Here is a 17,569-nt window from a genome sequence, read left to right as displayed (position 1 = left end):
TGACTAACATTGACAATGTGACTGACAGCGCTAAGTCCTTCCTCTTGCCTCTGATTGGTTATTTCTGACCATATACTGTGATGACAGTTTTATCAAATATGTATAAAACATATTTTAGTTAAAGTTATCTACTGCGGCTTTAAGGTTTATGTTTGTATCCTGACAAAATTTCGAGTGGTATGAACGACTCCGCAATTCACTATCCAGACAATAAAGTGCTTAAATAAAAAAAAAGACAAGTCTTTAAGTAAAAGGATTCAAGGAGTGTCGACTTCAAATTTGGTATTTTTGTGGCTTTTTGGAAGAGGATTAGCTTTCATGTGAGGAGATAAGAGGCTGAAGTCATTGTCATATTCCTCTCTGTTCAGCCAGAGCTCAGGATTAAGGAAGTGGACTGTAACAAAGAAACATCTTGGTCGGCCCAAATAACATGCATTCATGTATCATTCAAAGTGCGTCGTGCTAGGATCCCTTTATCAACTGAAATCATCATATAATGTCGACTCAAAGAACATTTGTATTACCATCTAAGTTTGGAAACATTTTCTTTTAAGCTATCTTTCTCTTCTAAATAATATTATTGACTGATACGAGCCATTAGTGGAAACATCAAGGAGAAGTCTGGCTGTTTCATCTTGTTTCCTGTGATTAACAAACCAAATGAGAATTTCCTCATTTAAGTCAGGATCTATTCCATCAAAGCTTCATAATGTAGGTGTAATTTTTATCATACAATTGGAGCTCTCAAGATTTAGATCAAAGCCTTAATAATGCAATTTCACCGTACTTTCACACAAGGTTTATTAAATACATTTTACCAATGTTAAATAGGACTCATTCTTTAGCCATTTGGCTACATTTCTTGCTGGTGCTAATAAAAGGCATAGTTCAAAAAAAAAAAAAATGCTTTCAGGCTAATGCTGAATAAATATATATGGAGTTAAATTATTCCATCAACCCTGAGCCAAAGCTGAGTGCTTCCTTTGGATGTTTTAAAAAGTCCCTTATGGGGTCATAGTGTGTGAGTATTTCATACACCAGCCAGTCGATTTCACATTCCTCCGTTTACACTCAGACAGAGCTCGCACCAATTTGTTGAAAAGTAAACTTTCACCAGACATGCTTGGCTGGAGAAACGCCAAGAACCAGAGTGTCCAGGCAACATGCTAACTTTCCCCAACGATGCTGCACTTTATTCAAGATTTTGCATAAGCAGGTGCTTTGAATGTACCAGCCTCTGACTATCTGATTTGGTTTATTTTTTTTTTTTATGTGAATGATCTCATGAGCAGATCTGGTCATTTTCAGTTTGATTGCAGCTTTAACGCAGCAGAGTGTTTGAATCCCTGTTGCACCCTCAGGACGCTTTGGCACCTGAGCCAATCACCGAGCCACAGGTTCACCACGGGGGCAGCATGTGTGTGTTTGCTTGCTAGAGTCAAAGGAGTCATTCATAAAAGGTTCCTTTGTGATGTTTGCCACCTGATGAGGACAGGGTTTGATTCTGGATTCAACCACTGGCTCACAGAGCAGGATTACTCTCTGGGAGGGAACATGTGGCCCTTTGAACTGAATTTTTCAAACCTCTTCCTTCTCTACAGGGCACAGCTGAGAAACATACTTGCATCGTTCAGAGAGAAACATACAGCGCAGGTCAGAAGCTTACATACTCTCTTTATCAGCATGGAAGTTGAATTGATTTGGAGCCTTTTATGCATTTATTCCTTCATTATTTGAGTGGTTTAACAAAACATTGCTCTGAAAATATTTAAAAGCAAGAATGAGCTTGTTAGGGTTGAATTTTTTCGTGGCTCTTCTCTATTCCAAACAGGATTAAAAATATACACACAGGCTCAAATATATATTGACATGACCAGAAATATTTGACAGTATTAAACAAATTGCAGACAAACCACTCAGTCTTTGTTGCCGCCAACAGGATTCTGGTATAACTCTGCTTGGATGTTTGACCATTCTCCTATCAGTCATGGATTTGCTTCTTTCATTTCTTTGGTTGCATTACTATCACACATGACATTTTCAGCAGGGTTCAGGTCAGGGCCCACAATGTTAGCCATCTTTTCAAATGTACATGAAAGTGCCTCCCCTAAAAAAATAATGCTTTCCAATAAAGCTTTCTGATAAAGAGATTTCCAATCATTCTACTTTGTTTTGATAATCACACAAGATTTTCTTTTTGAAGAATGTTTTATTTCATAAAATGGTTTCTGACTGCCAATGTGATTTTTATAGCCACTGTTGTTGGAATGTATTTATCCTAAACAAATTCACCAGTCAGGTTCAGTTAGTGTGAAACTGGAAGAAAAAGGATTTAAAAATTAATCTAAGAACCTAGCAATATTAAAAGAGAATCCATGGTTAGATGTATTCATCCTTTTGCATTTCCCTTTTCTTAAATGAGAGTTTTAGTAGCAACACTTCAGATATAGATCTGTAAAGACTTCTGAAAAAAAAAAAAAAAAAAAATCTAACCACTATCAGCAGTCCCATTAAGCCATTCCTTTTAAAGTTCAGATAAAATCACTGAGCTCTCTATAAGTTTTATGATGCAGTTCTGGTTCGCTAAAGCTAATGTTAAGTTAATCAAATGCGTTATTTTTATGGGCTTATTACAGAATTTTCAGACACTCAGGTGTCGCTCTCTAAATGTGATTAAAGATCTTTAAAAGTCTCTGTTAACATTTGTCCGTCAATAATACTGTGATCTGAAATTATGTTCGCTGGTTATAAGGTTCTGCACTCATTAACAAATGGGAGCCAGTAATTAATTCTATCACAAAGATGGAACTTTTTGTCTATCGCAAAGCTGAATTTGTTTAACTCATGACAAAATCACGACACCAAATAGCAGCAATGCAACTGCTTTTGGCACTCAAATGACTTGCTGATGTCAAATTTGGTGAGAAAAAACACGTTCGTCTCAGGACAGCTGGAAATCCAGTTACTTTAATTAACAGCCAAGCGAAGCTTTAAGATGGGATGTCAAAGCATAACTAGACCTATGAGATACAGTATATAACTTTTTGAAACTACACTCATAAAAAAGAAAATTGGAATCAGATGTTTACTTGACAGGACATTTGTTTATTTTTGCATAATTGCTGCCAGAAAGGCAATATTTTTGGATGGCATGACGCAAGTCAGAATAAACACTATAATTAGTGCTGAGAAAACTGCAGGAAGCCGGAGAGAAAAGGACTGGGAAGCAGCAGAGGATACATTTGAATCCTCTGTGGTGTTATTAATGTCACCAGCTGAGCAACGTGTTGACCACGACCTGGTCCACTGCTGTCGGATGACAGCAGCATTTAAACTGACATCTGCTTTGGACGTGCTTTCTGTTGAAAATTTGACTAAAAACAGTAAATCATTAAAAGTAAAAAGTCTTTTCTAAGTTTTTTTTTTTTTTTTTTACCACACCAGACCAGTCTGCAGTGCTGCCCGGTTTGGAAACTGTGACTGACTGAATCAATGCACCAAGGTTACTGGTGTTAATGATTGCTAATCATTTTGCCTTCATTATTTTCAAATATCAGCCGTTAATGAAAAAGCTGTTTTCTATTTGACTGAGTTCTGAATGTATTTTCAGCTGAAGCTGATGACAAAGAGTTGCAGTCACTCATTTGTTAAACATCTTTTTACCTAAATAAAAATAAGATATTCTGTTTATTAGTGCTTTTTTTGACACTCAATGACAATTTACAACACAACAAATCGTAATCGCATAATAATTCATGTTGACTTTCATATGATAGAGAGCAACATCAAGTAGTATTTACTTGTGAAGGTTGGAATATGACTTTTTGTTCTTTCTAAAACTGCAATATTGAATAGTATGTTGTGGACAAATAAAATTAAGTATAAATAACTGCCTTTTCAGCTAGTTTGTGAATAGAATTCACCTTAGTGTAATTTGATCTCAGTATAAATACATTTGTTCTACAAAAACCGCATACAAGAAAACCTCATGTACAGTGGATGGGTTTGCTGTCCATTCCTCAGTTTCGTGCTACGTTCTGCCATTCTATCAAACAAAATCCAAACATACATAGAAGAAGCTTGTTGTTGTAACAAGAAAGATTTTTGACAATTTCAAGGGATGTGAGTACTTTTGCAAGAAACTGTAATCGAGAAATATTCAGTGGTCATGGGTCAAAACAGTTACTGTTGTTTGTTCCTGCTCTCATCAGCGCATCCTGTGGATCTGTACCAGACAGATAATGTAATTTTAAACACTGAGTTTAAGTTCCTAAACACTATTTAAATTTCCTGCTCTACAAGACAGTATGGATGTTGGACATGCCTTGTTCATCCTTTTTCAACATCTCCCCTCCCCCTAACTCTGCTCCCGCCAGCCCACTCTGTGGAACATCTGCAATAACATGCTCACCCACACCGAACAGCCAACCCTCAAAATACATGAATCACCCAGAAGAGAGGGGGAAAGAGACATTCGTGTGTGTGTGCGTTTGTGGATGTGTGTGCCTCTTTATCTCTGTTTATGGGTCGTTCAGTGACATATGAGAAAATAATTTGGTTTTATGTGTGCACAGCTCTGCGTGCTTCTGAAAGAATGATTGCGCACACCCCTTGTGTGGCTGTGTGCGTGTGCGCTTCTGATGCAGAGCTGGAGGGCTGTGTGGGCAGAAGCATCCTGTGCTGGTGTAAATTGATTTCCAGAATCCAGACGTTAGGTGCTCTACGCAGGAAAAAGAGCTGTGTGCCTCAGCAGCCTTTTATGAAAGGCGGTGAAGTGCTTTATGCCTGTTTGTGTCTCCCCCTGTGTGTGTGAGAGATATGTGTGAAAAAGAGGAAGAAAATAAAAACTGAAAAAAAGTATAAAACAAAAGGTGCAATGACAGAAAAATGTGATGCATCCCAACATAAAAAAAAGACAAAAAAACCCCTGCAGCTTTCCAAGTTGTTGCAAAGTGATTTGTTTCCAGATGCAGTCCAGTAATCTATGGCAAACAGCTGGTAAGTGGTTTATTCATGACCACAAGTGTTACTGTGCATTTGTGTGTGAATCCTTTGTTTATTCATGAGAAGAGACAGAGAGGGATGAGCAGTGTCACAACAAGTGAGATAAACAGTGAGGTGGCGGGTTAGAAGAAGACAGACACCAACACAGTTGGGAATAGCTGTTATTCAAAAGTGACAATATGGTTTCCTTCTCTGCAGGTGGGAAAATTGAGTAAGTTTAGCACATTATGTTAAACATGTTTCACAGATACATCAGGCTTTTAAATCTGGACGTGATTTACTCCTGGTGATTAGTCTTGATTTTTAAAATTAGGCAGCCTAAAGCCTGAACTGCTGGCGTCTTGCTTAAATAGAGTGCAATCATGCAATAATAAGCAGCCTTAAATTTTTGTTGATTACATCTTTGTAACAATTTATGTACATTTTATTATTTTATATTCTAATCAATATGCTTGAAAATAAAGTTTAATAGGAGCAGTGGAGTTATGAAAAAATAAGACCCCCAGGACTGTTTATTTTCTGTTTATCTGTTTATTTTCAAGCAATATCTGGGAATTCAATAATGTATGCAAACTATAATAACCAAGAAAAAGTCATTTTAACATTTTCTGTGCTGTATTATAAAACATAACTGGTGATTTGAAAGACCATGGCTATAAAATCAGAAAGCGACTACTGAGGATTCATTTTTTTAAGATGTGTGCAAAGAGGAAATATTTGGTCTTTAAATAGCATGAAAGTTTGCAGCCACATGCGAAGCGGTCAAAATGAAAATTAGTACCACCAAATTAGTGACCACGATCTTGAGCCAAAACAAGGTAGAGTGTGTTATTCTGGTAGGGCCTAAGGGGAGCAGTTTCTTGGGGTCTTGTCCATGAATGAGGGGAAAAATTGAGTGAGATGGACCATGTTCCTTGGGACTCCCCAGGAGGAGCTAAAGCTCAAGTCACTCGGTGGGTGAAAGCATGGGCTTCTCTGCTGAGCTGCTGCCGCCGTGACTTGAACTTAAACAAACTCGGGATGTTTGCTGAGAATAGGGAAATGGACAGTTCTGAGCTGAATCAAAACCTGGATTTCATCTCATTGAGATGGTGTGGGGGGTTACTTGAACCGGGCTGTAGATGTTACCAACCTCTCAGAGATCTGAAAGTAAGGAGTGGCTGAAACTTCCCTAAGATGGATTTGAGAAACTGGTAGATGGCTACAAGAAGCAACTCACTGAAATGATTTCAGCCCAAATGACTAGCTATTAGGTCGCAAACCTTTTCCCGAAGATATAATACAAATTTTGATATATTTTATTTGACAAGTAAAAGTATGCCTATTTCTTGAATTTACCTTCAATTTGTTTTGCATAACCGTTATGTGTAGCAAGGTTTTCAAAAATGTTTTTCATTATCTGAATGCAAATGACCAATGCATTTTTGAGAAATGTCCTCTACAGCATTAATGGCGCCGCCTCGGTTTTGCCTCAGTGACCCAGCTTGCCAGTATCAAAAACAATTATAAGGAGATAATTGCATTTGTTCACAAAAATGTACAAATGAAACAACTGGAAGTAAAATGCAGTATCATTTAGAAAATAAAAATGGTGCAATGTACTGTTTTTAACTCCGTAAGGAAATAATTCCCCAGCTTGTTTTTATTTCCCCTCTGCTCATGGAGCTGTTCCACTGCTGTGGTGCTGAAATGCCACAATAGTGGCATTTCAAACATTGAAAATGACATATAAAGCATGACAGCATCTACAATGTGATTCCGAAAATGTGTTGATTCATTAATATCACTGCCGCAGAGTTTTATTTTAACTTTCGAAGAGTGGGATTAGGATGTAATTATTTAAGATAAAAAAACGTGTATCTCATTCATCCATTTATGATTTCGCCGTTTCACATAAAGTGTCTGCGGCTACAACTGGGGTAAAACTATGTTTTAAGTGAAGCTTCAGTGGATTTTTCTTTATTAAAGAAATGCTACACCTTGCAAGAAAGCAGAGCACCTGCAATATAACATAACATCACATCGTAATTAATTTGTCATTACTCCCTTATAGCTCATCTTCTCTAGGGTGACAGCAGCAGCAGCAGCGGGGTACATGGGCTGGGTTGGCAGCACTTGAGTGTAATTCCATGTGGGAGGAGGAGGATGGGTTTAAGTGCAGCTATCAGGTCTTTTCTTCTCACACGCTCCGCTGTGCGCACAGACTGAGGAGAAAATCAAAGAGCGGGTCCACCTCCCCATGCGATGTGCAGCAGGTCGGTGAGGGCGCAACAGTAATCTCAGATACTGTCCCCGCATTCAGATATTCACGCTGTTTGGCGAGTTAACAAAGTCCGCTACAGTTTTCTTTTTTGCGCTTTTTATTTTCTTTTTCATTCACTCACTGCTCACTCCACTCCATCCTCTCCAGCTTCAACATCTGTGAAGTGGCTGCCTCACCCGGTCGGACCGGAGGCCGTCTGGTCTCCGATCTGGTCTCAGGAGTCAGCAGGGGAGACTCGACGCGCTCCGTTGGGGCCAGGCTGTGCGCCTCTCGGATCACACCGGAGCCGGCGCGGGCTCTCGCCATGGAGATGATGGAGGGGGACGTTATGGACAAGCTGGGGGACATGTCATCGGTGTACGACTTTGACCCGATCACCGGCAACATTCCGGCCACGAAAGTGGAGATCACCGTCTCCTGCAGGTGAGTGGGCGCGAAGCTGCGTGCGTGAATGAAAAGTTCGGGAATCGGGACGGCGTGCCGGGAAAGTTCTGAGAGAGCCTCACCCTTCCTGTGAGATGTGCCTATTCCACGATGATACAACGATCCTGCCTAATGTTGCGAATGTAACTTCCGAAGTTGCTCGTTTTGATTTGTGCCTGCGTGGACGTGGGGGTGTTCCGGTGGACAGCAGCGGCCCTTCAATGGGCTTAACTCCTCACATTGCTGTGGGTTTAGTGTGGCTCTGTCTAGGGCATTGGAGGTGAGGGGATGAGTTAGGAGAAGTTACCTGTCATTTCTGCCTGAAAATTGTATTGCTTATTTGCCATAAGCTCTTTTTTTATATTGTAGAAAGACTTTGGAAACAAAAGCTAACTTTTATTCGTCCCTGAAGAAGTGTTCTTTATTGTTTCTTTGAAAATGGGACCCAGCAAATGGTGCAAATTAGTGTCTGATTTATATTTAGCCCTGAAATATGGCTTATTTGTTCTGGATGATATCGGTTCTTGTTCTTTTTTCATATCCCTGCTTATGTACCCATTTACTTATCACTGCCATTTGACCTGTGGCCCCTTCTTCATGCCAAGTCCTGGTTGGAGAGCCATTCACCTAAACGAGAGCAGCCACTATACATCATGCATAGAAGACTTGAAGTGGGCTACTCAAATTAAGCTCTGATTAGGTCCTTAAAATCTTGGGTCAGCTCTTTTAAAATAATGCATTATTATTATTATTATTAGCTTTTAATAAAAAAATCAATAGCCTCATTGCATCCTAAAGCCTCTCTGGTGTGCAGGTTTGTACAGTAACTGGCTGTTTTCAGCACCAACAGACCTCTGAAAGCCTCAACCCTTCCCCTGCTGCATTCTTTAAAAAAAGGGACTTAAATTTTCAAAGCTTTGCATCACATTCACACTGTGCCCATGTCCCTGGCCTCAAGCTTGCTTCCTGTTCTGTAATTCTACAGTATTTCATTTTCAGAAATAATTTATGAAAAAAAAAAAAAAAAGAATGTCTGCCATCCTAATACGGACAGTCACTCCCCTTCCTAACAGAAAGCGTTTTTTATGTTAGGGCTGACAGTATTCGTCCCTTAAATACTCCAGGATGTGTGCGCGCACGCACACACGCCTACACGCATGCACACATATGTTTCTGCTCTTTGATGCTGGGTTTTTGGTTGGTGAGCCATTGGAGCTGAGTGAGTTTGAGTTATAACAAGCTGTGAGTGCATTATTGATGGGCTCTCTGACCTTCAGAGAAGCTTGCTTCAACATCTCTCTGCTCAGAACTGAAAAAAGGAAAATACGGACCCTTTCAAGAAATTTGCTGAATGAACAACAATTATGTTGCAAATGGAAATCTTTAGTAAGCAGTTAGTTTAAATGGAGAACGGATGGGTAGCGAAATGCCAACTTGAGCACCTGATAGATTCTGACATAAGTTTGGGATTTGAACTTTCCCAGCATGCCAACTTAATCTGACTGGGATCACATCATACACAAGCATGTGCAATTAGACAGCATTCAGGTAAATGATGAGCTCCGTCCTGAACTCCACCAGCATTTATGCAAATGATTTCTCTGAATATATCATCCGAATATATCCCCATGTTGACGTATGTTGGAAAGGTAGGATACATAATGGAGTGTTGATCATTCCCTCATACAGAAAGACGTTGAGTTTGAGTCAAAACCAGTAATTGGAAGAGGGTGGTTGGTGCTTTTCCATCCTGCTTCAGTGCCAGTGTTTTCTGTAGGAAAGCATCCATCTGATGTGCAGTAGATGTACAGTTTCAATGCTAATCATGTGAAAAAAAGAACATGTGGCTTTCAGTAATTAAGCTCACAGCTCCTGCTGTGATTGTGCTTGAAGTGCAGTGGCTTGTAAAAGTTTGGCCCAAAAAAACAACAAAAAAACCCAAAACATTTTTTAAGTTCATTTTTGACTGAGTTTATCTTTTCTGCTTGGGAGATCATTGTGCCTGTATTACACGGAGTCATCACTCCACATTGTCTAGTTTCAGAAAATCAGTCAGTGTTCCTGACTTACCGTATCTGCAGGAAAGATAATTCCTGCTACATGCTCTGCTCTATATCAAATCTAAGGTTATGTCAAAAAAAGCATAGGAAAAAGACTCCTTTTAATATTTTTAATAAAAAAATAAAGGGCCAATACAACTTGAACTGAGTTCCAAATAATCTCATTCAGATGGAAAAATTTGCATTTGAGGTTTGACCAGTCAGAATATTCAAGGTTTTGACCTAGAAATGAACAAAAGCAGTCTGCAGCTTTTTAAATTACTGCCAGATTGGACAAAGTGAACAAAATACATCTTTAAAAATTATATGGACTGGCAAGCCAAAATATAACTAATTTAGATGTAAGTAAAACATAACTTATGTTACTTTTTTTATACATCTCAATAAAAAAAAAAAAATCTTTTTCAGAACTTTGCTATTTGTTTTTTTTATTTCAGCATTGAATTGAGTACTTTTATTCCTTTATGAATAAATATTGTTGGCATCAAGGTGGTGCAGCGTAAGCCCAAAGCAGAATTGACCCATGTGAGTTTGAGATGCTTTGTGGTGAAAATATTTTCTAACCATTCTGCGGGATTTATTTCTATTAAAGCTCCCAGTTTGCTTGGTGTTTGATAAATTCTTTGACTAAATCTTATGATGAGAAAATATTGCAGTTCGTCTTCTGATGTGTCCTCCATGAGGGTCATATATCTGTGCTGGTTATTCTGTTCAATGAAAATAAAGCATTCCTCTTATCAGACTTTGAGAATTCTTTTGGTGATTGTTGAGGGTTTAGAGAGTCTGAATAATCAACTGGTGTCTTTAGTTCTTAAAAACAAAATGCATCCAAACAAATGCCTTAGTATGTGTTTGGATGTTTTTTTTAATTCACACAACTGCTAGTTCTGTAGCTGTTTCAGTTTTTTTTTGGAAGCAGAGCAGATAAACTCAGACATCCTTCTGTCACATTCGGACACCTATAATAACCTCGTTAATCCCCCAAATCCTTCGCCCAGATGTTCCATGAGTCAGATTTCTTTTCAGGAAAGAAGTGTCTGTGTTTGGTAGTGTTCGCACCTCCTTCAAGTGTGTGCTTTTTGCGATGCCCCCATCCATGATGATTGCTGTTCCCTGAGGGTAAATACCCCTTATTACAAGCTACAGCCGCGCTTTTGACAATGCACCATTATCGGGACCAGTGTCAAACGGAGAGGGGTGGGTGGGCTCTTGATCAGGCAAATAGGGAGAAAATTATATGGAATTAGTTGGTCATTCATTCAGTTTAAGAAGACAAGTCAAGCGTTGGGTCTTAAAATGATGAAAATAAGGCTTTTAGAAATGAATGCTGTACTTTTTTTTTTTGGCTCTGTAATGCATTTTCTACAATTTTCTACAAGCAGAAACTTTGAATATTCACTTTAAATGTTCATGTTTTAGGAATGTTCTCTCATTACAAACAAAAACCTTCAAGTCTTAATGGGTATTTTTTTTGATGAAGGAAAAGTATATACTACATACTGGTGAAGTTATATAAAACAACTCACGTGACATTCCTGGAATTTCAGCCAACAGTGGCGCTGCACTGAACTGAGCAGAAATTAGGGTCAATGATCAACATATCTTAATTACCCTATTAGTGACATTCATGGCCCTATTACTGTGATTATTCTGAGTACATACGCCTGTTACTTCCGACCAAGCTAAACACAGAAGCAGCCTTTTGGATAAGAGGCAAAACATCTTCAAGAAACTAGAGAAGTTCAGTTGCAATTATCTTATCTTGCCTTTATCTCCATTTACTGCTACAAGTCTGTCATTCTGCTTTTAAAATGGCTAAAACTCAGGGTGACTGGATAGTGTGGGACCAATTTTTAGGTCATACCACAGGTTTTTATTCAGATTTAGGTCTGGATATATTATTAATGATGCAAGATGATGCTGCCACCACCAAGCTTTGCCATGGGGATGGTTAGTCCAGAGTGATGTGCTGCTAGTAGTCTACATGGGAACGCTGTGTTCCCATGTAGACTAGACTAGACCTTTTTGGTTCCCATGACCAGAAAGTTTATGAGTTGACCGGGCTTATGGCTTTTTATTTTTCCTCACCAATATCTCATTTATTGTTGCTAGGCTTCCATCAGCTTTAATAAAATGATGGATTATATGTAGTATTTAGTTGACTTCTGAAGGCAGTCAGTTCAAAAAAGGGAGGCCAAACATAAAAGCACACAACACTTTTCAGAATTGAATTTGTGAAAAAAAAATTGAAAACCACCATAATTTTCCATCCACTTCAGAATTATAGAATACTTTGTGGTATATGACATAAAATCCCATTGAAGTACATTGGCTGTGACATGATGAAAGGGGAAAAATGTGCGAGGAATACGAATACTTTTACAAGCCACAATATTAGCAACAGGATGTTTAATTAAAACAAAGGTGGCTTTAAGCACACAAGGATTTGTTCCAGCAAGTGTAGATTTTAGAGCCCAGCTCACATTTTTTAAACTGTTTATGTAGCACTTTTATGAGTGTGTGTTTGTTTTGTGAAGAAGCTGGCCTCCAAGAGATGTGTCAGAGAAACAAAACGGGGAGTACAGGTTGGCAGTCCCAAAAAAAGGCACATTTCTTTTTTCTTGGGGATTCTCTTAAACTGGTATTTATAATCCCACAAGGCTTGACAGTCAGTGGTCTGGTTCCCAGTGCCACTGACTGTCCTGGTAAATGAGAAAACAAAACAAGGTGCAATGTGGACAGGAGAGCAGAGGTGTAAATCCTTCTGCCACAAAGCCACCGTTCTGCATTCAGCACCATTTGAAATCCCTGTAAACCCATTTACAGGCAAGTCAAAATCTGCTTTACACTCTCTGCTCTGCTTTCTTACCAGTCAATTCAGCAACACAAAGAATGACTTATGCATCCAGAGTGGCCTGTAGCCATTTAACAATCTCTCAAAGCCTTTTGAGGAGAGACAGGGTACCTTGTGTATTCCAAGGCAGGTCTTTCAATGGATGAAAAGCAGCTGCTTAAAATGATATCAAGAAGCACTGAGTTCAGCTAATATGACTCACTGCTGTTTCACAGTGTTTCACAGATGAACCTATTCATAAAATTCTAATTTTAGGACTGTAGACAATGTATATGCAATAAGCTCCAATTTCTTGATCTTATTAGCATCCAGTTACATTTGAGTAACTGGATGAAAGAGTTGCTGAGGAAATCTTTTAAAATCACATTTTTCAAACTGTGGCGCACGAACCACTTGTTGGAGTTGGGCTGCCTTTACTCAGAACAAATTATGGCTTTAACTGTATGGAAGGTAAGAAACAAATCAAGCACTGAGAAGGCAGAAAGATTGATAGTTTTATCACATTCACAATAGTAGAACTATTTTTACAATATTACGAAAGTCACCCAGAATATCTTATACATTACATCAATTTTTAAATGTAAGGTTTTCTCGAGATAGAAACTTTGTTTCTCAGTGAGATTACATGCATAATGAACCTGGGATAACTTCTTGATAGATAGACAAAAAGAAATCATACCAGAGTCAGATTAATGATTATTTTATTTGTTCCTGTGTTTTCCCATGCTGGTCTTGCTCAGTCACTTCCTCTGCATTTCTTTATGTTTACTTGGTCATTTCTAGCCATGCTTCATCAGTACCTCAGTTTATCCTCTTACAATGTTGTAGCAAATTCTGTTAATTATACTCATAGGTAACGTCTAGTAATCACCCTCCCCATTGTAAATACTATTTTTGTTCAGTCATTCCCTTGTCAGATCTTTCTGTTCACCAGCCCCTCTTCATGCTTGTCAGTGTGATCATGACAAGCATGAACACACTCCATTTTTTCTGCTACAAATCGAGTAGGTCTGCTTCTTCTCACAATATGACAAATTCATATTTATCAAACACCAATGATGATGCACACAACATTATTATTTTTCTCTGCATGCACTCCACGGCAATTAGCAATTTTCAAAGTTCATTAAATTATGTCACGGACAAATGACAGCCTGGACACAGAACACCATTCAGGTTGGTTTTGTGAGCAGAGAGGAAACCGCAAGACAGTTTATTCAGTGTGAATTGGGGTTCAGGGTGAAGTATTTTTAAAGGCTTTTATTGCGAATGTTTGTAAAATGTTGCATCTTAGTTCTATGAAAATTGAAATAACCTTTTCCTTCATAGCTCTGTTCTGAGCTGGAGGGAAGTTTGCCTTCAAAACTATTATTATTATTATTATTATTATTATTATTATTATTATTACACATTCAGATAAGAACATCAAACTAAAAACTAGATTTAGGCCTCTGGGGGGAACCATCTGTTGCAGAAGGCTTAATTCCTGTTGCTTTCAGTGGTCCTAATGACTCTGACCAGCTGCATGTCAACAACCATCACCAGAGCTCAGAATCAATGTAATGTCTCCCCTGAAGGTCTGTTCGAGGAAAAAATTTCTAAACACACAAAGTACCAGAAGCGTTTTGAGCAGCTCTGTGGGATTAATGGGGAAAATGGAAGTTATGGAGCCTGTGAGGTGTAACGCTTAACGAGCGCTGAGTCAAAAGTCGCATTGACTGAATGCAGAGGAGAGAACCAATTAAACTAATAACGGATTGTCCTTTTCCTAATCGTGACATGTAATCCATGTTCTTTATTAAGGTGAAGATAGCTCTTGAATCTTAATATAATTTGTGGCTTCTTGTATCACAATGGCTCATTTTTTGAGCAACTTAAATGTAGGAATGTGGGTTTCTGCAGCTTTTCTCCTTAACGCATTCAGTTCAAGTGTTGCTATAATTACATTTCCCTTTTCCAAATGGCGGATGACCTGCATTTGCATAAATATTTGAGTTTATGAGAACCAGGTTTTCCAACTCATAAAACCTCCTTCGAGAATCTTAAGTAGATTTAAAAGCATATTTTGGAGTTTAGGACCTCCAAAGGGGGGATCCCCCTCACTTCACATCATAGCTCTGATGATAGCTCTTTCACATTGAATGTCTTTTTGCTTCGGCTTTTCTGGTGCAAATACATACCCCTCCAAAGAAACTAATTAGCTACACGAATAATATATATGAAAAAAGATGAGTTCAGCTTTGCAAATCACAACATAATTATCCTGCAACACACCACCACCATCATCACCACCCCCTAAAGCCAGATTAAGCTCTTTCCCCCTGCACAGCTCTCTCATAACCTCGGTTTATTTTTTGGCACAATAAGATGGGCACTCTGCCCAGTGTCACACAGTCCAACTTCTCTGGGGTGTGAGATAGAGGTGCGGATGGAGAAAGAATAGGGAGAAAGCAGATGAGCGAACTAGAGTTTCACCTCTTCTGTGTTTCATATTTCATGGTTAACTCGGCTGGTCTGGTTCCTCAACAGCCGACAAATGCGCTTCCTTTGGGAGTTGAATTAAAACACAGTAAGCCAGAATCTTTGCATGTTAAGAGGGTGTCGAAGTTGTTGTTTTTGTTGTTTTGGGCTTTTTCATTCCTGCCTAAGAGACAACATTGATCTACAGCAGGAATATTGTGTTTACATACAAGAGACAATTGTATGTATACACTGAGAAACTTTTCTTTTAACCCAGCTGAACAAATTTTGGAACATTTTCCACACTTATTTGCCAACAAAGCGATTGAGCGTGTTATAGATGGCACAAACAATTTGCTAACATTTGCTATCTAACACAGTTCAGTGCATTCCTTTTTTTCCCCTTTTGCTTTTATAAATTTCCTTTTCAACTGCTGTCTGTACTCTAATTGACAGACTGTGACTAATGCTTTCACTAAATCAATAAAATGGACTGTGGGCATGTTGGAAAGATAAAGCATGCTCTTTTCAAGAGCTCTGCATCTGCAATTTCAAAAGCCATGGCTGCCTTCACTTGTGTCATTATGTTAACGATGAATAAAATATCCCAATCATTGACCTGGAAATCACGCGCTTGGTTTGATTAAAAACACATAAAAATAAATTGATTTTCACCTGTCATCTCATCCTAAACCGTTCCCTACCAACCCGGACAGAACCGCTGCTCTGCGTGTCAGAGCTCTCAAAGCAGCAGCTATAATCAGCTCTGTCAGCTGAGATATAGACGTCTAATTCCTGCAGCCATCAAATTCTTCCACCCTGCTTGCTTGTATCATGCTTGTATCTGCAGCCCTTGTCCCTGAGTGAGAGAATCTCTTCGAATGCAAACAAGGCCGCTCACCAGCGGATGACACCCCTGAACATAAGTGATGTCAATTTCAGTGGAAGGAGGCTAACACTCTTTGGAAGTGTTAATGATGGTTCACTGTCATGCTGGCTTTAGTGGTTGAGAGACTGAGACAAGGCTTTGATCTGTGCTCTCGGGCTGACAGGGCTCGGTGGGGTATCTGGTGAGAACAGAGAAGTCATGGGCGGACAAAGTCAGATTTATCTGGGAAGGGCTGGAGCATAGCCGAAACACCATCTGTCCAGAGGACCTAAGGAAAATTTGACCAGAAAGCTTGTAAACATGAGGATAACTGTAGCCAAAAATTCAATTTGGGCAGGGAGGGGTGGGACCCTGCAACTTCTACTGTACTTCGTGTTCAAAATGACAGAAAACAAGGAAAATATTTCCTGTGAATTTTTTAATTTTTTATTTGAAATCAGTATATTTAAATTATGGACTGTTCAAACATAACCCAACATGAGTTGTTGGGTTGTGAGAGAGAACACAAGCCGATTGTGTTCTCTCTCACAACCTGATTTCCTTTTAAAAGAGAATATTGTAGCTTTGATTAGTCGATTAAATATGGACCTGATGACAACGGCCCACATAACACATAATTATTCAGTTAAGGTTATTAGACTCATTAAAAAAAAGAAAAAGCCTTTAGTTTATCACCAGTTTAAAACTCTGAAGTAGAGGGCACCTGTAGTGTCTAATAATCCGACAGGCATGGTATTCTTATGTTGCTTCTACATGTATGATCTTTGTCTGCCATGTTCTCACAGTTCCCTTTCTCTATTGAATATCAGCTAAATCATCTAAAATAATTCAAAAGTGGTCAAGCTATTTTCAATGCTGGTCAAATAGTTTTGTCAACCAGCTCAACAGGAAACTAGTCAACAACACAAAATGTTAATCAAAGAACTACTTTCTGTTCTTGGTTGCCTTGAGCTCACATTTTGTTTTCTTTCACAACTGTTTACATGTTTGGCTCATAAAAAATAATATAACCGTCATCAACGACAAACTTGAACATAACTAAAGAGTAAAAGTTGAAAAAATACAAAAATTGCCCTTTAAACATATATGTTCTACTAATAACATCTTACTCTTACTTTGCCTGATAAAGTGCTGACAGCAACTGGACAGTGAATCGTTGGATTGACTTCTTTTCGATGGGAAATATTGGGGCACTTTAATATCTTGTGGCTCTTTTTACACTTCATTCATTCATTCATTCATTCATTCATTCATTCATTCATTCATTCCAGCCCTGAGCTGCAGCCAATAATGCTGTTAACAGGAAACTCTGCTGCTGCATGCTATTGCATGTCGTTGTAGATATTTTAATTTTCACACATTCACAGGTTTGCCCTCAGCTACCTCACTGTGTATGACCTAAAAATGATCATATAGCAAAAACTTCATCTTTGTGTAAAAAGAAGAAAAAAAAGCATTGTACATAATAATCAGATTATGAAGGAAGTAATAAAACAGAAATAACTCATGACATTTAGCAAGTAGAAATCATTTTTGTAATGTCACGTTTCAAGTGTGTGTGCTTTTGTAAAAGTGATATTTTCTGTTTTCCATAAAATGAACATGATTTTACCAAC

General features: G+C 38.6%; 1 protein-coding gene across 3 annotated transcripts in view; it reads left to right on the top strand.

Moving 5' to 3' along the window:
* Positions 1–7,115: 7,115 nt before the first annotated feature.
* Positions 7,116–17,569, top strand: part of cpne5b (copine Vb) — a 127,467-nt gene continuing 117,013 nt past the window's right edge. For 2 of the 3 annotated variants that reach the window (XM_028003692.1, XM_028003694.1), the window contains exons 1-2: positions 7,116–7,259; positions 7,415–7,690. In XM_028003692.1, the coding sequence (XP_027859493.1) occupies positions 7,249–7,259; positions 7,415–7,690 (287 nt within the window). In that variant the 5' untranslated portion in view covers positions 7,116–7,248. The remainder of the gene's footprint in view (positions 7,260–7,414; positions 7,691–17,569) is intronic. The other variant, XM_028003693.1, reaches the window with a different exon arrangement.

This window comes from Xiphophorus couchianus, chromosome 20 (genome assembly GCF_001444195.1).
Source record: "Xiphophorus couchianus chromosome 20, X_couchianus-1.0, whole genome shotgun sequence".
Lineage (NCBI taxonomy): Eukaryota > Metazoa > Chordata > Actinopteri > Cyprinodontiformes > Poeciliidae > Xiphophorus > Xiphophorus couchianus.
Note: the sequence above shows the minus strand (reverse complement) of the source record. Positions and strands in the feature narration are given on the sequence as shown.